The following is a 26,343-nucleotide window of genomic DNA, read 5'->3' on the forward strand; positions in this document are numbered from 1 at the left end:
AAAACATCCTTAAAAGTTCCAGCTGGCAGGCAGTCACTAGTGGTGTGCCCAAGGATCAGTGCTGGGCCCCATGCTCTTTAACATCTTTATTGATGATCTGGATGAGAGCATTGAGTCCATCATCAGTAAATTTGCTGATGACACCAAGCCGGGGCAGGGAGTTGATCTGCTGAAGAGTAGAGAAGATTTGCAGAGGGACCTCGACCCGGCTGGACAAATGGGGAGAATCCAACGGCATGAGATTTAACACATCCAAGTGCTGGATTCTGCACATTGGCCACAACAACCCCATGCAGTGCTACAGGCTGGGGTCAGAGTGGCTGGAGAGTGGCCAGGTAGAGAGGGACCTGGGGGTACTGGTCGATGGTAGGCTGAACATGAGGCCTGCAGTGTGCCCAGGCAGCCAGAGGGCCAATGACATCCTGGCCTGCATCAAGAACATGGTGGCCAGCAGGAGCAGGGAAGTCATTCTGCCCCTGTACACAGCACTGGTTAGGCCACCCCTAGAGTCCTGTGTCCAGTTCTGGACCCCTCAGTTTAGGAAGGATGTGACTTGCTGGAATGAGTCCAGAGAAGGGCAACAAAGTTGGTGAGGGGGTTTGGAACACAATCCCTATGAGGAGAGACTGAGGGAGCTGGGGTTGCTTACCTGGAGAGGAGGAGACTCAGGGTGACCTTGTTGCTCTCTACAACTACCTGAAGGGATGGTCTCTTCTCCCAGGCACCCAGTACCAGAACAAGAGGACACAGTCTCAGGCTGCACCAGGGGAGGTTTAGGTTGGATGTTAGGAAGAAGTTCTATACAGAGAGAGTGATTGCCCATTGGAATGGACTGCCCGGGGAGGTGATGGAGTCACCATCACTGGAGGTGTTCAAGAGGAGACTTGATGGGGTGCTTGGTGCCATGGTTTAGTTGTTTAGGTGCATTGGATTGGGTGATGGGGTGGATGCGATGATCTTGAAGGTCTCTTCTAACCTGGTTTGGTTTATTCTATATTCTATTCTATTCTATTCTATTCTATTCTATTCTATTCTATTCTATTCTATTCTATTCTATTCTATTCTATTTCTATTCTATTCTATTCTTAGTGCGCTTAGTAAAACTACATTGTTTTCTTAAATTGCAAAAAAAGGGAAGATGCTGCTTTCCAAGAGTTTCAAAATACTACAACTAGTGAAAAGCTTCTTAGTCTAATCATAACTATTCTGGTCTTCAGTATGTGATGCACACACCAGGGAGAATTGCAAACTGAATAGAGCTTGACATTATGGAAGCATTATAATGTCAGTACAGAATTATGCTTTTGGGTTTATTCTCTGACTGGGTAAAGCAGAATTTTGTAACTGTATTAGTGCTTTCTTAGCCCTCAGCACAGCTGTGAGATGCACTGTTTCTTGGAAAATACAATTATTATGACTACTAAAGAAGCATAGTGTGTACTTTTATATGTTGTTTTATTTTTTTTTCTTGAAATAGTATTGAAGTGTCTTTCAGTTTTTTTCTGTGTATCTATTCCAATTTTTTGACCATTAGAAGGTGAACTTGAACTGCCTCCCCAATGTTTCAGAGTAATACTACGGAATGCTGCTTAGCTGCCTGATTTAATTCTGTCATTTTTGGGGGGGGAAATGACAAGCAAGGCAGAACAAAAACACTACCTGTGTGGTTATGAAGCAGCATGGAGTAATTTAACATGCAAGAATTAGCTAGACATAGAAACTCAAGCCCCATACTCCCCTCTGGTGGTGATCTATGAAGAATATGAATATATATGTATATATACACAGAGAGATATATGCATATATGTATGTATGCATATATACAAGCCCTATGAGGAGAGGGCTGAGGAGCTGGGGTTGCTCAGCCTGAGAAGAGGAGACTCAGGGTTGACCTTATCACTCTCTACAACTACCTGAAGGGAGGTTGTAGACAGGCTGATGATGGTCTCTTCTCCCAGGCACCCAGTACCAGAACAAGAGGACACAGTCTCAGGCTGCACCAGGGGAGGGTTCAGGTTGGATGTTAGGAAGAAGTTCTATACAGAAAGAGTGATTGCGCTATGGAATGGTTGCCCGGGGAGGTGGTGGAGTCGCCGTCCATTGAAGGTGTTCAGAAGGAGACTTGACGGGGTGCTTGGTGCCATGGGTTAGCTGTTTGGGTGGGTTGGATTGGTTGATGGGTTGGACACGATGATCTTGAAGGTCTCTTCCAACCTGGTTTGGTTTATTCTAATAATAAAGGTTTATTCTAATATGTATATACTAGAGATAATACTTTATATATGCTATATTATCTATATAGTGTATCTATCCAGGGGGAAAAATGTTTATGGAAAAGCCTCATAAGTTTTTAAATGGTTCTAATTTGGTTGTTAAAAGTTGTTACAAAACATCTAATTCATTGTGATGTTCTCCAGTCATCGTTGGAATTAGTGTGCTTCACTTTTAATGAAGTGTTCACTGAGTTTTTCCAAACCTGTGATGCAACTACTCAGCTTCCATGTTGAATTCTATAGAATGTCCTAGCTAAGGAGACCCTAATGACTACTCAGTAAAGCAAATAAGGTCAAACCCTCAGGAGTCTGATCAAAGGGATATTTCAAGTGAAAAACAGTTTCAGTAATATTTAGTAGCTCTCCTGCTACTTTTCCATATCTTCACTCCTTCATTTTTTTTGAACTCTAAGCCTTAAAGAAGTACAACCAAGACATTTTCTAGCCACACTGAAAATAAATACAATCATTCTGTTTGTTTGCATTTAATTTAAGAAAGGGATCATTTACATTTGCAGCTAATAACATTTAGTGTGGCCAGCAGGAGTAGGGAAGTCATTCTGCCCTTATACTCAGCACTGGATAGGCCACACCTTGAGTCCTGTGTCCAGTTCTGGGCCCCTCAGTTTAAGAAGGACATTGAGACTCTTGAACATGTCCAGAGAAGGGCAACAAAGCTGGGGAGGGGTTTGGAGCACAACGCCTATGAGGAGAGGCTGAGGGCCTGGAGAAGAGGAGGCTCAGGGGAGACCTTCTTGCTGTCGACAAGTACCTGAAGGGAAGTTGTAGCCAGGTGGGAGTTGGTCTCTTCTCCCAGGCAACCAGCACCAGATCAAGAGGACGCACTCTCAAGCTGTACCACGGGTGGTTTAGGCTCGAGGTGAGCAGAAAGTTCTTCCCAGAAAGTGTGACTGGCCATCGGAATGTGCTGCCCAGGGTCGTGGTGGAGTCACCATCCCTGGAGGTATTTAAGAAGAGACTGGATGGGGGAAGGTCTTTTCCAACCTGGTTAATTCTATTCTATTTAAGAATGAAAAAAAATAAAGATCCTGACAAAGGCAAAGTAATCAGAAACATATTGGCTCCAAATATGTTGGTTCTGAAATACTCCATGCCTATTTGCTCACCAATATTATGCTATGCTTTATGCACAATCTGAGTTTAACTAGCCGTCATAATGGCAAACAAACCCCTACTTATTATTTGTTTGTGATGATTCATCTAACCTCTTGCTCTTGCTTTTACTATATCTCATAAAAAATATCGCACAGCCTTAGCTAATAGTTACAAATTTTATAAATTTCTATTCTATGTGGATCTTTATAGTTGGGGAATACAAAGGAGATGACAGTTTAAACTTACTGTTTCCTTTAATGCATCATTTACTCTTGATGCTTTTAGTTCTGTTATGATTGAGTGTGTTTTTTTATATTTCAGTTTTTAGACACAATCGAATCTAAAGTGTGAAGCAAAGATCACCTTACAACAATAAGTTTTCATTTGGTGTGTTGACTTTTTTGTTGTTTGTTTCTTTTCCACATAGAAAAGTGACAATAATGGAAGATCCTGATCAGAACATTCATCTGAAAAACTTGTCTCTTCAGCAAGCAAGCAATGAAGAGGAAGCCTTAAACCTACTCTTCTTGGGAGACACCAACAGAATGATTGCTGAGGTGAGAATTGCTGCTATATATCTTACTTAACACCACCAGAGTTAAAACAATCATAAACTTCTCCATATCAGTTCTTTATTTATATAGTAAAGATGAATGTTGAGGCAAATAACTGTTTGATGAAATCAAAATGGAAAAATTGGTACAATTTAGAGAAGAATTTGAAGAAGTGTGGCAAAGGAGACAAAGATGACATCAACTACCAACAGAACAAGAGGACACAGTCTCAAACTGTGCCAGGGGAGGTTTAGGCTGGATGTTAGGAAGAAATTCTTCACAGAAAGAGTGATTGACCATTGGAATGTGCTGCCCAGGTAGGTGGAGGAGTCACCATCAGTGGAAGGGTTTAAGAAGAGATTGGATGAGGCACTTAGTGCCATGGTTTAGTTGATTAGATGGTGTTGGGTGATAGGTTGGACTCAACAATCTCAAAGGTTTTTTCCAACCTGGTTAATTCTATTCTATTCTATTCTATTCTATTCTATTCTATTCTATTCTATTCTTTTGGAAACCTGAAAATTTATCAGGATAGTTGGTAACTAAAACAGAAACAGAAAGGTCATTACTTGGATAAAGATCTTTCATGAAATCTCTGATCACTTCAGAGGAGCTGACCATGAAAATGAGATAGAATATTTGAAGAATAATGTGCTGCTGGCTGACAGGTTTGTAAATCAGCAACTGTAAAGGGCAAGGATGGCGCATATCTGGAAGATGTTGCCTAAAAAGAAAATATATCCCAAACACTGTAAGTCTTGGACAAATAGCAGGACTAATGAAGATGGTAAGTTATTAAAGATCAAGGTGAAGTTATATTCAGTAAAACTAAAAGAATATTCTTAGTGGGTCAGACCAAAGATATATCTACTCATTTCCTGTTTTGAACAGTGGCCAATAGCAAATATATAGTGCAAAAGATAAACAAAGTGAATAGTTAAAAAAAAAAAACCAACAAATTTTCCTCCTCCTCAGCTGTGTTTTATACTATCTACAGCAAATAACTTTACATTAATTTACCCAGATCCTTTTTTTTAACCTCAGCAAATTTCTATCATGAAGTCTTGTGTGACACAAAGTCCACTTAACTGTGTTGTGTGAAGATTATTTTATAATCTAAAACTTGGTAATTTTATCTGGGTCATGCTAGTACTTGTCAGAAAACACAACAACAGGCAGGAGAATGTGCAGGACCCCAGTAGCAGAGAATTCACTCATCTGAGTGGATTGGGTTAGCAAATGCTATGTCATTGTCCAGGGGAGGTTTAGGCTGGATGTTAGGAAGAAGTTCTTCACAGAGTGATTGGCCATTGGAATGTGCTGCCCAGAGAGGTGGTGGAGTCACCATCACTGGAGGTGTTTAGGAAGAGACTGGATGGGGTGCTTGGTGCCATGGTTTAGTTGATTAGACAGTGTTGGATGATAGATTGGATTCAATCTCAAAGGTCTCTTCCAACCTGACTAATTGTATTGTAATGTATTGTAGTCTAGTCTAGTCTAGTCCAGTCTATTTGCCATATATAAATATTATAAAGTTGTTTCATGGGTCTTTAATGAGGAATACTTATAATAAAATGCAAAGAATACTTCAAATAGCTGCCATCCATTGCAGCAATATTTACTTTGCTTGGTCTGAATGTAAATATGGCTTCAAAAACCTCAGATGAGGTGGATTTCATTGTAGAAGTTCTACTTATGTAGTTATCTCTCTGTTTCTTTGTAGTTGCAGAGGTACGTTGCAGTATAGTTCAGTGAGCTTACTGAGTTCAGGTTCCTCTTCGGCAATCAGAATTTATCACTTGTTATCATTTTATAGGGTGATTTATCATAATAAACAACGGCATCTACAGAAATAAGGGATTAATGTGGAAACCTAGGGAAAAGGACGTGAGACGTCAACCATAACTTCTCCATAGATCGAAATGTCTAAAACTTAATTCAATTATGATGACACTTCCTGGACTCAAAAGGGATTAGGACCCTATTTAAGCAAACCTTAAAGAAAAAGATACAGGATTAATAAAAATAAATAGGAAAGAAAGTCAATAAAAATGTTTGATTCATCTGTTTTAATGATGTGTTTGACTATGGAAGAAATCAGTGCATGGATCACCTGAAATCTGTGGCCTCTAAAACTGCAATCTAATGTTTTACCCTTGAAATAACCCTTCTTTGAAGAGTTGCAGGACCATTCTGAAAGTTAGAACAATCTAATTTCTGCATTGCTTCTGCATGTACAGTTTAACTTGCAGTTGATGTCTGCATTTTGCCTTCACTGCTGACTGTGCTGAAATGAAAGTGATATCACAAATATACTGTGGGCTACATTTGTTCATTAAGTGTCAGAACCTACGAGAACTGAATACTTCTTTCTTACACCTAACTATATAGAATCATAGAATTGTCAGGGTTGGGTAGAACCTCAAGGATCATCTAGTTTCAACCCCTCTGCCATGGGCAAGGACACCTCCTACTAGATCAGGTTGCTCAGAGCTCCATCCAACCTGGCATTAAAATCTTCCAGGGATGGGGCTTCAACCACCTCCCTGGGCAACTTGTTGCAGGGTCTCAACACTCTCATGGTGAAGAACTTCTTCCTAACATCCAATCTGAATCTACCCCTTCTAGTTTTGCTCCATTCCCCCTAGTCCTATCACTATCCAACATCATAAAAAGTCCCACCCCAGCTTTCTTGTAGCCCCCTTCAGATACTGGAAGGCCACAATAAGTTCTCCTTGGAGCTTTCTCTTCTCCAAACTGAATAGTGCCAAGTCTCTCAGTCTGTCTCTGTAGAATATAGCTCTTGAGAAAAAACACTTAGAAAGCAAATCTAATCTGTGCAGGATTGGTTTATGGATCAGTATAAGAACAATCCTTTGCTCTAATTTTATCATGTTTTACAAATTGTGAAAGTGGTAAGATGGGACATGTCTGTACCAAATAGCTTCATCATATCAGCACAAGTACTTTCATGCAGGGTGAAACAATCACTGGTCATATCTACTACTTTGAAAAGTCCTTCAAGTGGTTTGGCATTTATATGCAGAAATGACACTGTATAACACAAAATTCAATAATGTCCTCATCAATGTTGGTTAACTTAAGTAGCTTCCATTATCATGGTCTAACTGTGAAAATGCACTTAGAGTAAATATGGGAGGGTAAATGATGGGTTTTAGAAATCATGGAAGTGTTAGATTGCAACTGTTGTGATCCTTATATTCTCATAGAAATAAACTGACTGTGTTAGAGTATGACCAATAAGTCAAAGGAGGTTCTCCATCCCCTCTACTCTGCCCTACTGAGGCCACATCTGGAGTATTGTGTCCAGTTCTGGGTTCCCTGATTCTAAAGAGACAGGAAACTACTGATGAGAGTCCAGCTGAGATCTTCAAAGTTCACTAGAGGACTGGAGCACCTCTCTTATGAGGAGATGCTGAGAGACCAGTGCTCTTCAGCTTGGAGAAGACTGAGACGTGATCTTATCAGTGCTTCTAAATATCTGAAGAAGGGTGTCCAGAGGATGGGGACAGACTCTTTTCACTGGTGCTCAATGAGAGGGCAAGGGACAAAGGGCACTAACCAGAGCAGAGGATGTTCCACCCAAATGTAAGGAAGAACTTCTTTCCTTTGAGGATGACAGAACACTGGAACAGGATGGCCAGAAAGTTTTTGAAGTTGTCTTCTCTGGAGACTTTCAAAATCTGCCTGGATGTGTTCCTGTGTAACCTGTTTTCGGCAAACCTACTTTAGCATGGGGGGTGAAGTAGATGATCTCTTGAGATCTCTTCCAATCCCTGCCATTCTGTGATTCTGTGAAATTTGCAATTTGAACTGTCAACTGTATCTAAGTACACCTGAAGACCCCCATGGCTTATAGTGTGTTAATCAGAAACTAAAAATACATTAAGGTCTCACTCATCTACTAGCTATAAAAACAGGAACATCCTATTCTTCAGCTTACGAACCCTTCTCTATAGCTAGTTCTAAAGGAACTGGTGGAACTTGTATTAATTAGGTACATCCACTGTTTTTCAACAAAAAATGTCTTATTCTTCAGCCTTGCAGAGGCTTAGGATGTTCTGTGCTATAAATGAGCAATGTGAAAAAAGCGTTGACCTAAGACCACCATGGCCACTAAACTATGGGCTGAAGTGCCATGTCTACACAGTGTAGTTTTTTTAACACCTCCTGGCACAGTGACCCCCCTCACCTCACTGGGCAGCCTATTTCAATGCCTGACCACTCTTTTAGTAAAGCTTTTTTTTTTTTTTTTTTTTCTTTTTGTAGTCACAGAATATTAGGGGTTGGAAAGGACCTTGAAAGGTCATGTAGTCCAATTTCCCCTGCCAGAGCAGAGTCACCTAGAGTAGGTCACACAGGTGGGTTTTGAATGTCTCTAATGAAGGAGACTCCACAACCTCTTTGGGCAGCCTCTTGCAGTGCTCTGTCACCCTCACAGTGAAAAAGTTTTTCCTGATGTTCATGTGGAACCTCCTATGCTCCAGCTTGGACCCACTGCCCCTTGTCCTAGAATCGGATGCCATTGGCCTTCTTGGCCACAAGGGCACATTGCTGGCTCATGGTCACTCTTCTGTCTACGAGAATATGAGAACACTTATGTCCCTTTCCCCTCTGCTGCTCTCCAACAGGTCAGTCTCCAACCTGTGCTGATACATGGGGTTGTTCTTTCCTAGGGGGACGCCTTGTTGAATTTCATTAAATGTCTCCCTGCCCAGCTCTCCAGCCTGTCCAAGTCTTGCTGAATGACAGCAAAGCCTTCAGGTGCGTCAGCCACTCCTCCCAGTTTTTTGTCATCAGCTGACAGTGCACTCTGTTCCCTCATCCAGGTTGCTGATGAATATATGGAATAGTACTGGTCCCAGCACAAACTCCTGAGGGATTCCACTAGATAAAGGCCTCCAATGAGACTCTGTCCCACTGAGTTCTTCAATCAGTTCTCAATCCACTTCACTGCCTGATCATCCAGACCATACTTCCTCAGTTTAGCTGCAAGGGTACTGGGGGAAACAGTGTTAAATAAACCACATCCACTACACTACTGTCATCTATGCACCTGTTTTGTCCTCATAAAAGGCTATCAGTTTGGTTAAACAAAGTTTTACCCCTTGGTAAGCCCTTATTGGCTGTTCCTAAACCTAAACCTATCCAACCTAAACCTCCCCTGGCACAACCTTTCCTCATTTATGAAGAATCAACCTTTTATATTTATGCCTTGGCTAGTCATTAATTCAGTGATACAGGAGAAATCAAGCACTACTGATGTCTAAATATTTTTATTCAAAGAAGAAAAAAAAATCCCCTGGAACTACCAAATAGAGATGGTTGGAAATATGGGCTGAATGACTACTTTTATCACCTGTTAAATCTTTTTGTCCCGGGTTGTTCTGAACTCTTTTCTGTATTTCCTCTGAGTGTATTTGGTAGCTGTAATCGACACATTCTCCTTCTAAACGGTAGCAGCTTCCCTTAGTCTAATGGTGATTTTTCAAACTGTTTTTGATATATTTTTCTCCTGTTAAGTAATTTTCTCCTTAGGTCTTCACTTAAGAACTCTATTTAGACTAGTAGCATTCTATTTTCAGCCATTCTTAGTGAGAACAATGTTTATAATGGAAGCTGCAACAAATAAAGGATATGGAAAATACATAAATTCTTGTGTGGGGAGGAAGTTCTGCAGTGCATTGTTGATTCAAAATAGGTCACAATTAGATTAAAAAGGATAATTTCGGCTTCAACAAGTTTTTGGACCTTTTGTGAACTTGTGTTCCTTGACAGAAAGATCTGACTCAGGTGCTTCTTGCAATATGGCTGTCCTAGAGGTTCTCATTTAAGTAGAAACCACCTTCTTGCAAATGTTATATGAATAGATGTAGTGGCTTAAGTCACAGAGTTTCTGTATAGCTTACTTAATTTCAGAAAACACAGGTATATCCTGATCCTAGAGAAAAATTAAATTGGATTGTATGACTTGAAATATCTTTTGTATCTCCAAAGTCAAACAAATCATTGATGCTTCACCAAATCATGATCTTGAAAGAAATTTTATTGGAATCCTCTTTTCCCAGGCCACAAAAAAGCAGCAAGACATGACCTAGCATTAATTGCTTTGTAGTGTTCATGTGATTTCACATAGCATCTGAGGTCTGCTTATGTGATTTATGATGTCACAGAATGCCTGGAAAAAGTTATTCTTTGTAAGTAGCTGCAGCTCATCAGTTGTTCTATATATAACTTGCACAATAACAACCATCTGCTGAGAGACAGGCCACTCCCCTCTTTCTTTTTTCCCTTCATCACATCAAATTATTGTGCGGATGATTTCATATACATATGGTTTGAATACTGCTGAAAAAAACAAAACAGACTCTGAGAGCCCTTAAAGGAATCTTTTAGCAGGCATTGAGACACTGTCCAGAAAATTTTGGATTTGATTTTCAAGCTTTCTGAACATATAAATGCTGATACTTAGTAGCTGCATGCATAAGATAGCAAAATAATAAGTATTGATTGAAGATGCTGACAAATTGTCATTCCTGTTACTGTATTTTACATCTGCTTTTGTGGTAAAAGCAGCAGCATGTGGGAGATTATGAATGCTATTAACATTTCATGATCACATCCCATATAACAGCACTTTAAACTTTTGTTGCTTTACACTTCCTGCAAAAGTTCTTGTAGAGCTTTCTAAATACAAGAACTGGGAAGTAGAGATAGACTATATCATAAAAAAGGAATATTGCTATGTTGATTAATGCACAGTTCTACTATGAAGGACTTTATAAAAAGAGAAGTTTGGAATTCTACCCAACAACATCCAAATCAGCTTCACTTGTTTTAGATGAAAAAAAAATTGTGGAGTGAAAGACAATAGAATCTCTGATAACCCATCCAGCAGAATCTGCTTGGCATGTGCAAAACCAAGTTATGGCTAGTGTATTGCTGTAGACAATAAAGACCTAATAGGTCAGGTATTATCCTGAGCTTTTACAACTCAGCATCCTGAAATTATTTTCTTTACCTCTGGAGTAAAGCAGGTGTGACTGAAAGTGCACAGTTTCTACACTTGAAGATTTGCTGCATAATGAAACTTGTGTTTGCTTAAGAATGCTTATGTTGAAGTGTGATGATTTCTTCTTCCATGGCAACCTTTACTTTGTGCTTACATAGCTGGATCTGTATTGATAATTGATCTGGTTTTGGCTTGTCTTCAGCATAGTGAAGCTGATGCCATCACTGTAGTGCAAAATGTCCTCAAATACCAGTTCATCTGAGAGGAATGTCCTTAGATATTAATTCTCCTGTGGATTTTGGGCTGAAAAAGAAACTATCCAGCTCTGCATCACTGAGCTACAAGTAGTGTAGTTACCGCTTTCCTAGTAAAATTAGTGAACCTGTATCTGATTATTCAACAATTCTGAATCCATAAATAAAGTACAGTTTGACTTTTTCTTGCCATAAGTGCATTTAAAATGTTTGGAAGTATTTTCTTGCTTGACATGTTTCTCTGAGCCTGTTAATTTTCATCCTTATGCTACAACTCACTGCCCCTTCGTTTGTTCAGATTTGCCCCTGAGGACAGCATGGCATGTGACTACACTCTGGTGCTCATTTCACAGCATTCTGAAATGATCCTTAGAAAACAGGCAGCTAAGCTGAGCCAGTGGCTGCCTGTGTTGTTCCAAAATTCCTCATATATCAGTAATTCCTCATATATCCTAATAATCAAAACTCTTCTTCCTCTCCATGTGAGCTTGGCTTTATTAGGCAGAGCGGCCCAAACCAAAATAGTGCTAAGGCTGTAATTGCATTACAATTTCCAATTAATTATTCCAGCAGAACTGCTTTCTACAGCTGGATTGTGTCTGGATCAGGAAACTGATCCAGGTTCAATGTCTGTAGTTTTCAGTAGTGCTGACACTAAGTCTGGAAAAAAATGCTAGGAAGTTGAAGAGGAGACAATTCAGCCAAGAGGTCTAGCTGTTCATGTAATTCCTGGTAAAAGAACATTCAGCTTTCAATCTTTCTGTTAAGACCTGTCCTTTCTGGTTTAACAAGACACCACCTTCAACACCTGCAATGGGCAGGTTATTTTATCATCTAGAATGTTTCATAACAAAGCAGACTGTGGGAAAAAAAACAATAGTGTATCTAGTCTGAATCACAGGATCTACCTAGGTAATTGATCTAGAATAACAGAATAAAGTATAGATAGGAGGCTAATGTAACCAGATTTTTATAATCATTGCTTTAAATACTTCTTTATAGCTATAGATTTAGTTGCTACCTCAATATTTTTTATTTCAGTACTTTTTTTGTTTTGCTAGTCAACTATTTATGGCCTGATAACAATGTGGTCACACTTGATATAGTTCATAATTTTAGTTATTTATGAAATAAAGATTATAAGGAATTCTTTTATGTTTTCTGCAACAGCTTAAAATACCAAGGAGGCTTTAGATGCTTAAAGAATTTTTTTTATATGTTTAGGAAAAGAAAGGCACATGTGTGATGCAATGTGATCATTTGAAATATAAAATTAAAGATCTGAGAGCTGTTTAAAATTTTCTGTTCTGCATTTTGAATAGGGAACACCATTAAAGTCATACTAAAGCTGAGTGTGTCTGAAAACTGACCAGGAATTTCCATATGCCTTGTTAGGGAAGTACGGCAGCAGCTATTCCAAATACATTTAAAGCCAAATCTTTTATGAAAACTGTCATGCCACATAATTGTGGTACTGATTTTGCCAAGGTTTTTTTTTTTTCTACAAGGCTTTAGAGTTCTACAAAAGTTCTACCCTTAGTTACACTGGCACCTATCCAGAAAAAAAAATAGATCTGGCCTTACCATTAGGGAAATTGATAACCTCTTGGAGATCAGGAATTAGTAACTTCCTTCTGATCAATTCTCTGGTATTCCTCAGTATGGTGAGGCCAGCTGCTTTGCTGATGTACTTACTGTTAGAGTATTTTGGAGCAAGGGTAGCTGCTTGGTTGCTTGCAGTACAATTTGTCCAGACCAAACTTAGCCAAGTCTTTAGCCAGAATGTGAGTGCTAGGTAAATCCTTTTGGGTAGTTCTTGCATCTTTATTATAGGTACATTAGATAGAAAGTTGGATATGTTATTTTAATTGTCAAATTTTTCAGCTATAAAATTCTAAATGTCTTTACATATGAACACTGAGTTCTCTTTTTTTCATTGTAGACACCAATGAATCAAGCCTCAACGCGTTCTCACTGCATTTTCACCATTCACATCTCCAGTAAGGAGCCAGGATCTGCAACTATCCGACGCTCCAAGTTACACTTAGTAGACCTTGCTGGATCAGAGCGTGTTGCAAAGACTGGAGTTGGAGGTCATTTATTGACAGAGGCCAAATATATCAACCTGTCATTACATTATTTGGAACAGGTAAAATTAGGATAGTGTGAAACATTTCTCCATTTACTACGTTCCTGTGTAGCAATGAACGGTGTTTTGGCAACCCCTTGGAGTGCTACAGGCTGGGGTCAGAGTGCCTGGAGAGCAGCCAGGTAAAGAGGGACCTGGGGGTAGTGGTTGATGGTAGGCTGAACATGAGCCTGCAGTTTGCCCAGGCAGCCAAGAAGACCAATGGCGTCCTAGCCTGTATCAGGAACACTGTGGCCAGCAGGAGCAGGGAGGTCATTCTGCCCCTGTACACTGCACTGGTTAGGCCACACCTCGAGTCCTATGTCCAGTTCTGGGCCCCTCAGTTTAGGAAGGATGTTGACTTGCTGGAACATGTCCAGAGAAGGGCAACAAAGCTGGGGAGGGGCTTGGAACACAAGCCCTATGAGGAGAGGCTGAGAGAGCTGGGGTTGCTTAGCCTGGAAAAGAGGAGGCTCAGGGGAGTACTTAATACTGTCTACAATTACCTGAAGGGAGGTTGTAGCCAGGTGGGAGTTGGTCTCTTCTCCCAGGCAACCAGAACAAGAGGACACAGTCTCAGGCTGCACCAGGGAAGGTTTAGGCTGGAGCTTAGGAAAAAATTCTACACAGAGAGAGTGATTGGCCATTGGAATGGGCTGCCCGGGGAGGTGGTGGAGTCACCATCATTAGAGGTGTTCAGGAGGAGACTGGATGGGGTGCTTGGTTGCATGGTTTAGTTGATTAGGTGGTGTTGGATAATACATTGGACGCAATGATCTCAAAGGTCTTTTCCAACATGGTCTGGTCTATTCTATTCTATTCTATTCTAAATCTCGACTCCACCATTCATATAGTCTTGGGATATTTAGTGCAATTTTTAAAAATGATTGATTTTGATAGCTCTTACTTTTTGTAATGCAATTTAGAAGAAGATTATAGTAGGTATGCATGGTGGTATTTTAAAAATAGTTTTCTTGTTTTATTTGGAATACTAGAATAGAATAGAATAGAATTAACCAGGTTGGAGAAGACCTTTGAGATCACTGAGTCCAACCTATCATCCAACACCATCTAATAAACTAAAATATGGCACCAAGCACCCCATCCAGTCTCTTCCTAAACACCTCCAGTGATGGTGACTCCACCACCAACCTGGGCAGCACATTCCAATGGCCGATCACTCTTTCTGGGAAGGACTTCTTCCTAACATCCAGCCTAAACCTCCCCTGGTGCAGTTTGAGACTGCATCTTCTTGTTCTGGTGCTGGTTGCCTGGGAGAATGCAGTAATTTTTCTAGAATACAGTAATTTTTCCTCAGGCTGCTTTAAAAAAAAATTATCTGCAGCAATAAGCAGATCTGTGAGGCTATTATTTTGTGGGAGAAATAAGAGGAAGCTATAGAAGGAAAAAAATGCTTAATTCATATTTGACTCTTTCCATTTATGGTCTAGTACGTGTGTTGTTAAGTACAATATGCAGCTGAGGAAATCCATTAAAAGAGAGATTTGTATGAGTGTATATGTGCAAATTCTTTAATAGTATGGTTAGGAACTATGATTGTTCCACTTACCGGGAAGCATATTTTTCATTTTTGTTGTGTGTTTTTCTCTTAACAAGAGCAAATGTCTTAGATTTTGTTTGATCTCAATGATCTCTGGAGGTCCCTTCCAACCTCTAACATTCTGTGATTCTGTGATCTGCGATCTGCAATCAGAGATTTCATCTGTCAAAAGAAACAGCTTCAGGCACAGCAGGTGGCAGTCAGTCATTTACTATTACATTGACTTTTTTCATACCCCTCAGTTGTTTACATTTTACCTTGAATACGAATGTCTGTAGTTCAGTTGTACCCATAGGAAAGGGTAAGAATAAGTGATTCTAAAATTGTACTCAGGATCCTTCTTTACTGTGTGAATTTCATGTATTTATAACGCAGTATTGCATGAGCTTCTGTGAGATTGAATTTAGTACTGTGTAGGGTATTTTGACATACTCAGGTCTGAAGTGCAATAGAAACATAAGATAATGGGTTTTGTCATGCAACTTTTTGACTACTATTTTAGAATAAATATGTCAAGATAAGCACATTGGATTCCATCTTGGGTTGGGTGTCATTAATCAAAATGCTTTCTAATACTGAGTAAAAGACCACTGGAGACAGTAAAAAAAAAAAAAAAAAATCTTTGTTCGGTGGGAATTGGGTAGTTCAGTCCTGAATTTGCAGTGACTAATATTAGAATACAAGGATCCCTTCTCCCAGACAATCAGCACCAGAACAAGAGGACACAGTCTCAAACTGTGCCAGAGGAGGTTTAGGCTGGAGGTGAGGAGAAAGTTCTTCACAGAGAGAGTGATTGGCCATTGGAATGTGCTGCCCAGAGAGATGGTGGAGTCACCATCACTGGAGGTGTTCAAGAGGGGATAAAACATTGCACTTGATGCCATGGTGTAGTAGTCATGAAGTGTTGGGTGACAGGTTGGACTTGATCACCTCAGAGGTCTTTTCCCACCTTATTGATTCTATGATTCCATGATCATCTGCGCTATGTGACTATACTACATGATGGTAGAATGTAGTCTTCATTATGACAGCTGGACACATAACTTTCCAGCGGCAGTGTGAGAGGGTTCAAATTCTACACAGACTACAGACTTCCTGCATGAACTTTAGAAAAAAATAACTTATTGGTAACAGAGTTCCCATTTTTAATAGAAAAAACATTTTCCCTCTGTCCCTTTTCCCATCCTGTCTATTCAGACTCTGAATAGTGGCAGAGACTGAGAATGTGTCTATTGATGTATATGCTGAACTGCTATGCAATGCATTCATTTCTATGCAATGTTACAAACTAAGAGAGATAGAATAGAATAGAATAGAATAGAATAGAATAGAATAGAATAGAATAGAATAGAATAGAATAGAATAGAATAGAATAGAATAGAATAGAATAGACCAGACCAGACCAGACCAGACCGGACCAGGTTGGAAGAGACCTTCAAGATCATCACATCCAACCTATCATCCCAAGACTATCTGAATGCTGGAGTCGAGATATGGAATAGAATAGACCAGACCAGACCAGGTTGGAAGAGACCTTCAAGATCATTGCACCCAATGTATTATCCAACACCACCTAATCAACTAAACCATGCAACCAAGCACCCCATCCAGTCTCCTCCTGAACACCTCCAATGGTGGTGACTCCACCACCTCCCCAGGCAGCCCATTCCAATGGGCAATCACTCTCTCTGTGTAGAACTTCTTCCTAACCTCCAGCCTAAACCTCCCTTGGCATAGCTTGAGACTGTGTACTCTTGTTCTGGTGCTGGTTGCCTGGGAGAAGAGACCAACTTCCACCTATCTATGTAGCATATTTCCATCTAATAAACTACAATGTATAAGATTTGAAAAATGTGATCTAGGAATGGGTTTCTAAATTCTTTTACAAGGCACTCGTTTTTCTATTATGCATTTGTCTGTCTCAGGGCTGCCAGTATAAGATTTTGTAACTTTTTTTAAAACCAGTAAAAGAAACAGATGCAAATGACTTAGCTGCTACTAAATTTCCTGATTTTCTTAAGGGTAGCATTAAATGCACGCTGGCATGTATCATTTATTCAAGGCATAGCAACTCCTAATCATTTTAGATAGCTTGCACTACTCCTAGCTGTGGCTTTTCAGTACAGTGCTTGGCCAGATAACAGTTCAAATATTTTATATCACAACAGATCATGGGGTACTCTAGCTTTTTTATTTAATAATAATTGCATCCCATAATGTAAACAGCTGAGAAGGGAAACTGAGAATAGTAGGTGTACCATTTCCTTTTTGGCAAAGGCATACATATTCTGAACTAAATGATTTCTTTCCAGCAGTACATTGTAACCATGCACCTTTTATTTGTGTGTTACTTTTCAAGACCTTTTCTCAGAAATTTACTGAGCTTTATAAAGTCCATGTGCTTTATGAATATGGAATTTTATAAGCATATTTTAAGGAAGTTTTTACTTGAATACTGTTCATACTTTATTATAGTCCAAAAGTCATGGCAGTCTGGGGAGGTCCCCACAGCCTGGAAAAGGGGAAACATTACCCCCATTTTCAAAAAGGGTGAGAAGGAAGAAGCAGGGAAATACAGGCCAGTCTGTGTCACCTCTGTGCCCAGAAAGATCGTAAAGCAGATCCTCGTGGAGGCACTACTGACACAGAAGAATAGTGAAGAGGTGATTTGGTACAGTCAGCATGGCTTCACCAAGGGCAAATCCTGCCTGACAAACCTGGTGGCCTTCTATGAACATGTGACAACATTAATAGATGAGGGGCAAGCAACTGATGTTGTTTACTTGGACCTGAGCAAAGCTTTCGACACTGTCCCGCACCACATCCTGGTCTCCAAACTGGTGAAACATGAGTTTGATGGGTGGACCACTAGATGGATAAAGAACTGGCTTGGTGGCTGCACCCAAAGAGTGGCTGTCAATGGGTCCATGTCCCAGTGGAGGCCAGTGATAAGCGGAGTCCCTCAGGGATCAGTCCTGGGACATGTCTTGTTCAACATCTTTGTTGGTGCCATGGACAGTGGCATTGAGTGCACCCTCAGCAAGTTTGCTGATGACACCAAGCTGTGTGGTGCAGCAGACACGCTGGAGGGAAGGGAGGCCATCCAGAGAGACCTTGACAGGCTGGAAAGGTGGGCACAAGCCAACCTCATGAGGTTCAGCAAGACCAATTGCAGGGTCCTGCATCTGGGTCGAGGCAATCCCAGGCACAAATCCAGGCTGGGCAGTGACTGGCAGGAAAGAAGCCCTGAGGAGAGAGACTTGGGGGTGCTGGTGGATGAGAAGCTCAACAGGAGCTCTTAGTGTGCACTTGCAGCCCAGGGAGGTGGTTGAGACCCCACCCCTGGAGGGATGAGGTTCTGGCCAGCCTAATCTAGTATGAGGTGTCCCTGCCTATGGCAGGGGGATTGCAACTAGATGATCCTTGTGGTCCCTTCCAACCCTGACTGATGCTATGATTCTATGATTGTTACAATAGACAAAATATAAGGAAGAGTTTCAGTAAGTTCCTGTGTCCTCTGAAAGTATGTAGGCTTTAGTTTCAGTTTTAGGTTTTAGTTTGTTCAGTTACCATGTTGCTGAGAGGCTGTAAAGCTAAGGTGTGATAAAACTAAATCTATTTGATCTTTCAGATCCAGCTCCATAAAGACATCAAAGCACACTGAAATATTAGTTGAAATTATTTTAATAAAGTCAGTGAGTTTGTTGCTAACTGGGTGCATAAGCATAATTTTGTTGTCAGAATTTTAAATTCACAAACAGATTTGTTATAGTTGCTCTTTTTGTGTGTCAGTTATTAATACACACATGAATTTGAAGCCCTTTCCATTTTTACTGTTCTTTCAGGTAATAATTGCCCTGGCAGAGAAAAACCGGTCCCACATTCCTTACCGAAACTCTGTGATGACCTCAGTGCTAAGAGACAGCCTGGGAGGAAACTGCATGACTGCCATGATAGCAACACTCTCCATAGACAAGAGAAACATAGATGTATGTTATTTCTCTCTGTTTCCTACCAAAATCTTTTCACTTCTCTAAATATCCTGCTCTTTTCAATTTTATACAGTTTGCAATTCAAGTGTATGTGAATCATGGAATCAATAAGGTTGGAAAAGACTTCAAAGATCATCAAGTCCAACCTGTCACCCAACACCTCATGGCTACTAAGCCATGGCACCAAGTGCCACATCCAGTCCCCTCTTGAACACCTGCAGGGATGGTGACTCCACCACCTCCCTGGGCAGCCCATTCCAATGGATAATGACTCTCTCAGTGAAGAACTTTCTCCTCACCTGACCTGTGCTTTCACTCTCTAAGTAATCTCAAATAAAGGAGCAGCCAGGAAAAGACTCATACCTAATAGTGACCTATTTTTTGTATTTTCTGTTTCTCTGATGAGTAAATGCTTGAGTTGTGAAAATGCATTTCCAAGGAAATTTCCACAGGACATATTGGTAAGATCTATGAATAGCTTATGGATAATACTGTAAATCTTGGGAGTTGAGAATTGACAGAGTATGGTAGAAAACAAGTGTTCACTGTGGGGAAGAAGGAATGGCGGGGGGGGTGTGTGATTTGAAGTTTGTGGAAAATTTTCAAATACTGATTTCTTAATTCCCTGATTTCCTCCACTGGAATTCTATATAGTGATAATTTCTTCTCTTTTGTTTACTAGAGGGTCCATAGTGAATTGGACTACAACTGGCTGATGACCAGTCAGCACCGGTGTTCTGAAGAGTTCACTTACAGGGCCAGTGCTGTTCAATGTATTTATCAGTGAGCTGGATGCAGGAGTTGAATGCAACATTAGCAAATTTGGCAATGATAGCAAACTGGGAAAGTGTGACCATTTTAGGCTGTGCCTTTAAGAAAGGGACAGTTGCTGGAACACACTGGCTGAATGTTTTGGTGAAAACAATGAAAACAAAGATAGGTCTAAACGAATTTCATTGGTAGATTGGTAGAATGCAACTTTAAGTTTTAGTTCAGTTTCAGTCTTGATCAGTTCCAGTCTGTTCTGTCTTTTCAGCCTGTCTGCTTCTGCCTCTGAGCAACAGCAGCGGGACTTGTTGACCTTGAGATAAGAAAACTAATCCTTGCATGTGCTTTTTAGCCTAACAAGAATTTGCTCCTCCCTTTTTTTCTCTCTCTAACCCTTTTTGGGAAAAAAGGGAGGTGGGAGGAGAGAGGGAGGTACAGGGGGGGAACCCTCCTCCATCTGGAAGAGGGAGTTTTGTTCTGTATTACTTTCTTTGCTGTGTATTTCTGTATGTATTGTAAATACTGTATATTGTGTCTATATAGATTTGCATTTCATCCTGCTTGTAAATATAGCATATCCTTTGCTTCTCCAACTGAGTTAGCTGTGATTTCTTTGTGGGGGAGGGAGAAACTTTCTCTCACCACCACATATTTTATTTGGCGGTCCCAACGTGCAGTTTGTGGATAATTGCCGTCCAGAAGCTTGATTTAATGTCTGCTTGAGTCGGAGTTGTAAACGTGAAAGTGTTTTGGATTTTAGAGCATCTGTTTTTTTCAATTTTTGGTGTCCTGATCTATAAGCATGTTTTGGGCTTGGTCTTCGATCGCATAGGGAGATATATAATGTATAGATTATATTTATGGTTTTAATGTAAGATTTGGGTTCTCTATGACCAGTGTCTGGGATTCTATCAGCTTAATAGATAAGGAAATATAACATCAACCACTCTGCCAATTGAGATAAGGGAGTTTAAGATTCCAGTAGGTGAAAGAGTGATTTTAAGTGATGGCTGGGATCCAAAGGTGATTTATTTCATGTGTGTGATCAGGCTGCTGGTGATAATTAATGTGTACTAGTTATATGCTCTGCGCCGGAAGAAGAAGGTATCTAAGGCCTGTTTTGTTATTAAGCGTAGATCAAAGAGAAGGAAGCATAGCTCTAACTCTACACCAGAGACTTTTAGTGATGAGGAGAGTGGAGAATCTGTATCAGTTAAAGATAAAGCTAAAAAGTCTATCGGAAAGGCTGCTTTGAACGGTGCTGTTGGTGATACTGGCAACCGGCCAGCAAAAGCGGCAGCTCCTGACATGGCGTCTCCCACGTCCTCAGCAGCCATTACAGGGGCAAAGTCATTTCCTCCTTCTTCCTCAGCAGGACCAGAAGTGTCCTCCACAGCAGCTGCTCCATCTCAAAACCTGTCAGCTTCTATTAAGGTGGCTGTAAATTCAAACGCAGCTCCAATTAAGCAAGTAGCAGTTTTACAAACAAGAAGTGGAAAGCACAAAGCTGATCCAGGAGCTGATGGGGGAGAACAGCAAGATACTGATGCTGGTGAGGGAACTTCTGCTAGAAAAGAGCCTGCTGAGGAGGAAGAGAAGGTTTGTCTTAAAGATATAGCTGAGTTATTGAGATCATCACAGGATGGAGATACAGGTAGGACAGCAGCTAGCTGTGGTGCTTCTGAGCTTAAAGAGGTCCTCAGGAAAGCGACAGTAGGATTATTGGGACAACATGTTCAGGAAGATGCAATAGATGGGGAAGAAGATGACATTCAGGAGTGTTCATCACCCTGTGAAGAAATTAGAAAAGTGCGTAAGAATTACATCAGAGCAGATAAGGAGCCAGTTCTAGCTTGGCTTGGTAGATGTTATGATACAGGTGCTCCAACTCTAATAATTGGAGACAAGTCAGCAGCTCAGCTAGGAACTCTCTCAAAGGATAATGGAATGGATAGACATCTAGGCAAGACTCTCGGTAAGGTTAATCTGTGGATACGCCTTCTATTGGCAGCACTCATGAGATACCCTCCCCGAGATGATCTTCCATGGAATCCTAAACCCTGGACTACCATAGATGAGGGAATTAAGCATCTGAGAGAATTTGCTGTTAGAGAGGTACTCTATGGTGACCATGAAACACTGAATCCTGATGAAATTCCTGTAGGAACTGGTCTTGCTAAAAAAAATCATCCAACTTGCTCCTTCTCAAAGCCATTTATAATCTTATTCCCTGATTTCATGTAACATCAAATCATTTTAATGCAAATACACATGAAAAAGAAAACCCCAACTATTAAACCTAAAGCTTTCCTGAAGTACAATGGAAAGCATGATACTAAAACTGTACTTGATGTTGTTGAAGAATTTTTTCTTTAGAAAATTGACTTGGCTGTATAATGAAAACAGATTGTTCAGACATGTAATTTTGCAAGTGTGATAGCATAGAATTAACCAGGTTGGAAAAGACCTTTGAGATCATTGAGTCCAACCTATCACCCAACACTATCTAATCAACTAAACCATGGCAACAAGCGCCCCATCCAGTCTCTTCCTAAACACCTCCAGTGATGGTGACTCTACCACCTCCCTGGGCAGCACATTCCAATGGCCAATAACTCTTTCTGTGAAGAATTACTTCCTAACCTCCAGCCTAAATCTCCCCTGGTGCAGCTTGAGACTGTGTCGTCTTGTTCTGATACTGGAAACTGGCCAATGTGATCCCCATCCGCAAGAAGGGTTGGGTGGAGGAACCTGGAAACTACAGGCCAGTCAGCCTAACCTCAGTGCCAGGGAAAAATATGGAGCAGATTATCTTGGCGGCAATAACTGTGCACTTGAAGGATGGCCAAGGGCTCAGGTCCAGCCAACATGGATTTAGGAAGGGCAGGTCCTGCCTCTCCAACCTGATCTCCTTCTATGATCAGATGACCCACCTGGTGGATATGGGAAGGGCCATGGATGTGGCCTTTAACACTGTCCCTCACAGCAAACTGCTGGCTAAACTGTCAGCTCATGGCTTGGACAGCAACACACTGAGCTGGGTTAGGAACCGGCTGGAAGGCCGAGCCCAGAGAGTAGTGGTGAATAGTGCCACATTCAGCTGGCAGGCAGTCACTAGTGGTGTCCCCCAGGGATCAGTGCTGGGCCCCATCCTCTTTAATATTTTCATTGATGATCTGGATGAGGGGATTGAGACAGTCATCAGTAAATTTGCAGATGACACCAAGTTGGGAGCAGATGTTGATCAGTTAGAGCGCAGAAGGGCTCTGCAGAGGGACCTCAACCAATTGGACAGATGGGCAGAGTCCAACATGATGGCATTCAACAAATCCAAGTGCTGGATTTGGCACTTTGGCCACAACAACCCCATGCAGTGCTACAGTCTGGGGTCGGAGTGGCTGGAGAGCTGCCAAACAGAAAGGGACCTGGGCGTGCTGGCTGACAACTGCCTAAACATGAGCCAGCAGTGTGCCCAGGTGACCAAGAAAGCCAATGGTATCCTGGCCTGGATCAGGAATAGTGTGGCCAGCAGAAGCAGGGAAGTCTTTGTGCCCCAGTACTCTGCCCTGGTTAGACCATACCCTGAATCCTGTGTCCAGTTCTGGGCCCCTCAATTTCAGAAGATACTTGAACATGTCCAGAAAAGGGCAACAAGGCTCCTGAGAGGCCTTGAGCACAAGCCCTACGAGGAGAGGTTGAGGGAGCTGGGATTCTTTAGCCTGGAGATGAGGAGGCTCAGGGGAGACCTCATTACAGCCTACGACTACCTGAAGAAGGATTGTAGCCAGGCGAGAGTTGGTGTCTTCTCTCTTCTCTTGAAGGTTTAGTAGTCATGAGGTGTTGGGTGACAGGTTGGACTTGATGATCTCTGAGGTCTTTTCCAACCTTATTGATTCTATGATTGTAAATTCTTCCATTTTATATACAGACTGGTGTATCTTCAAAATTTTTACTGTAGTTTATTATTCATCACTGGAACTTCTAAAGGTACTGCGTAATGTTTTATTTATTATTTAAGCTGAGAACAATTGCTAGCTTTTTTTTTTTTTTTTAATATATATAACTTCATATAAGTTCTCTGTCAGGGTCTGGTGTGTAAGTATCTGCTTATTTCAAACAATACTTAAGGATCCTAGATTTCATTCTGTGCCCTAGATAGGAGTATGCACTGGTCATGACTGAATTTCCTCTCAGTCATTCATCTTTTTGTTTTCTGCCTTCCTTTCCTCCTGTACTCCATCTTAGCTTATCTGACAGTTTTCTATTTGGTATCATTGTTCTCTTGTATGCCTCCTAATTCCAGGTCACCCATCCTGTTTCTCATTTATACTTCTTCCCTTCATCTTTTTTCACAGCTTCATTTGCATACACTTCTCTGGTCCCATTTTCACTGAAAGAATATTTTAGTTCTGTTATTTTTTCTCATCATTCAAGTTGTTACCTTCTGAGTAGTATGGCCTTCTGATCCTTTAGTGCCAACTGGGGATTCATTTGGAGCAGAGTTGAACAGGGGATTGACTTGGTCAATAAAATCTTAGGCTGGATGTTAGGAAGAAGTTCTTCACACAGAGTGACTGCCCATTGGGATGGGCTGCCCAGGGAGGTGGTGGAGTCACTGTCACTGGAGGTGTTTAGGAAGAGACTTGACGGGGTGCTTGCTGACATGGCTTAGTTATTTAGAAGGGTTGGATGATGGATTGGACATGATGATCTCAAAGGTCTCTTCCAACCTGGTCTGGTCTAGTCTATTCTACTCTACTCTACTCTACTCTACTCTACTCTACTCTACTCTATTCTATTCTATTCTATCCATATTATGATTTGACAGTTTTACATCACCGTCATTAAAATGCTACCCTAATTTCCCTTGAATATTATTGGTTTGGAGTATGAAATGATATACTTTTTCTGCAAAATATACCAAAAACCATAGAAGTTTGCTGACTTCATTATCAGTCTGCTCTACTCACCTGGTACAAAGCTAACTGGGTTTTTTTTCCTCTCTTTCTCTTTTTCTTCCAGGAATCTATATCAACCTGCAGATTCGCACAGCGGGTTGCACTTATTAAGAATGAAGTTGTTCTTAATGAAGAAATCGACCCCAGATTGGTGAGAGTTGTCTGGGGACAGAGAGAAGATTGCTTGGTTCAAGTTTTAATGATCAGGAGCAGTTGAGGGATGGTTGAGGATTTGATATAGAATCATCAATGGGTTTATATTTGCAAGTTCCATTTTTTTTCTTCTATAAAATAACTAATATTTTTATTCTTTTGGGTATAATTGTAATAGACCATTATAAAATCTTTAAAGGCTTTCTTGGCTCTTAAGCATCTGAGGAGCAATAGTCACTTTCACCATTTTCTTCATGTTGTCTCTTAGGGTCTTTGTTTTTAAGTCATGATCACAGATAATTGGATGTACCTAAAACTTTTTAAATCAAAAATTACTACTGGTCACTTGATGAAAACACACTGCTCCTCTTAAACAGTTTGTGTATATGAAAGCTAAGAACATACAGGTGCAGTCCTTCCTTGAGACTGGTCCAAGGAGCATTGTAACTGAGAAGAAAGAACCCTGTAAAATTACCATTAGGAAAAAACAGAGATGAGTAAATCGGATATAGAATAGAATAGAATAGAATAGAATAGAATAGAATAGAATAGAATAGAATAGAATAGAATAGAATAGAATAGAATAGAATTAACCAGACTGGAAAAGACCTTTGAGATCATGGAGTCCAACCTATCTAATCAACTAAATCATGGCACCAAGCACCCCACACACACAAAAGCCCCAACCAACCAAGAAAAAAAGAAAAAACAATACCACAAAAACCCCAACTAAACAAAAGAAAAATAACCCAAAACCACAACCACCCACAACCAGCAAAACACCAAACAACAATAACAATACTAGTTATTATTATTATTAAACATAAAAACCCAAACAAACCCAACCAACAAAAAGAAAAAAACAAACAAGAAAAACCCCACAAAGTAGCTAAAAATAAACTCAGTAGCCACTGAACAACTTTTTTTTCTGTCAGTTCTTTTTTTCTTTCCTGAACAGACTTTATAGTAGCAAATCATGTAGAGTGTTTAACTGAGGTGGAATGCATGCAGGCTCCTGAACATTTATTACATCCCATGGAGCTATACTCCACCAGTTTGGTATGTTTTGCTCTGCCAGATCATTTAGCAAGTAAAGCAGAAGTGAACTCATGAGAGTTAAAAAATTATCCCCTCTTCTGGAAGAGGCCAGGGAATACAGACACCTAGAGTTCATATGCCTCTGTGCTCATTGTGGAATTCATTGCCCATCTTAACTACCTTATTTATATTCTGAGGGTGCAAACTTATTCAGCTGCAGTGCTGGATTTGCAGTGTTTTTCATAAAATGAAATGCCACCTATTTGCAATATTAATCATCATAATGCTTCTTGATAGAGGTGAGTTGAGTCAGACTGTTGTGTAAACATCATTCTTCATAACAGACTTCCCAACTCTGTATTCAGCTGTGAACCTCTCTCAGTCATGACAGAAGGATTTGGCTTAAAGTGAAAGCTAAACTGTTGAGCTTGAATTAAATGTAATCTCTTTTGGCATTCATTTAAAAATAGAAATAGTATGCCTCTGTAGACTTTGTGTTACCTTAATATTTGAAA

The 26,343-nt window shown here is 40.5% G+C and overlaps 1 protein-coding gene across 1 annotated transcript in view; it reads left to right on the forward strand.

The window, feature by feature from the left end:
• LOC137456979 (kinesin-like protein KIF6) overlaps positions 1 to 26,343 on the forward strand; it is a 133,973-nt gene that overhangs the window by 34,076 nt on the left and 73,554 nt on the right. Inside the window, exons 5-9 of the mRNA XM_068168674.1 lie at positions 3,711 to 3,736; positions 3,817 to 3,946; positions 13,173 to 13,379; positions 18,765 to 18,908; positions 24,702 to 24,788. Coding sequence (XP_068024775.1) covers positions 3,711 to 3,736; positions 3,817 to 3,946; positions 13,173 to 13,379; positions 18,765 to 18,908; positions 24,702 to 24,788 — 594 coding nt within the window. The remainder of the gene's footprint in view (positions 1 to 3,710; positions 3,737 to 3,816; positions 3,947 to 13,172; positions 13,380 to 18,764; positions 18,909 to 24,701; positions 24,789 to 26,343) is intronic.

Source organism: Melanerpes formicivorus, unplaced genomic scaffold (genome assembly GCF_026170545.1).
Source record: "Melanerpes formicivorus ecotype bairdi unplaced genomic scaffold, bMelFor1.0.p_v2 SCAF_151, whole genome shotgun sequence".
Classification (NCBI taxonomy): Eukaryota; Metazoa; Chordata; class Aves; order Piciformes; family Picidae; genus Melanerpes; species Melanerpes formicivorus.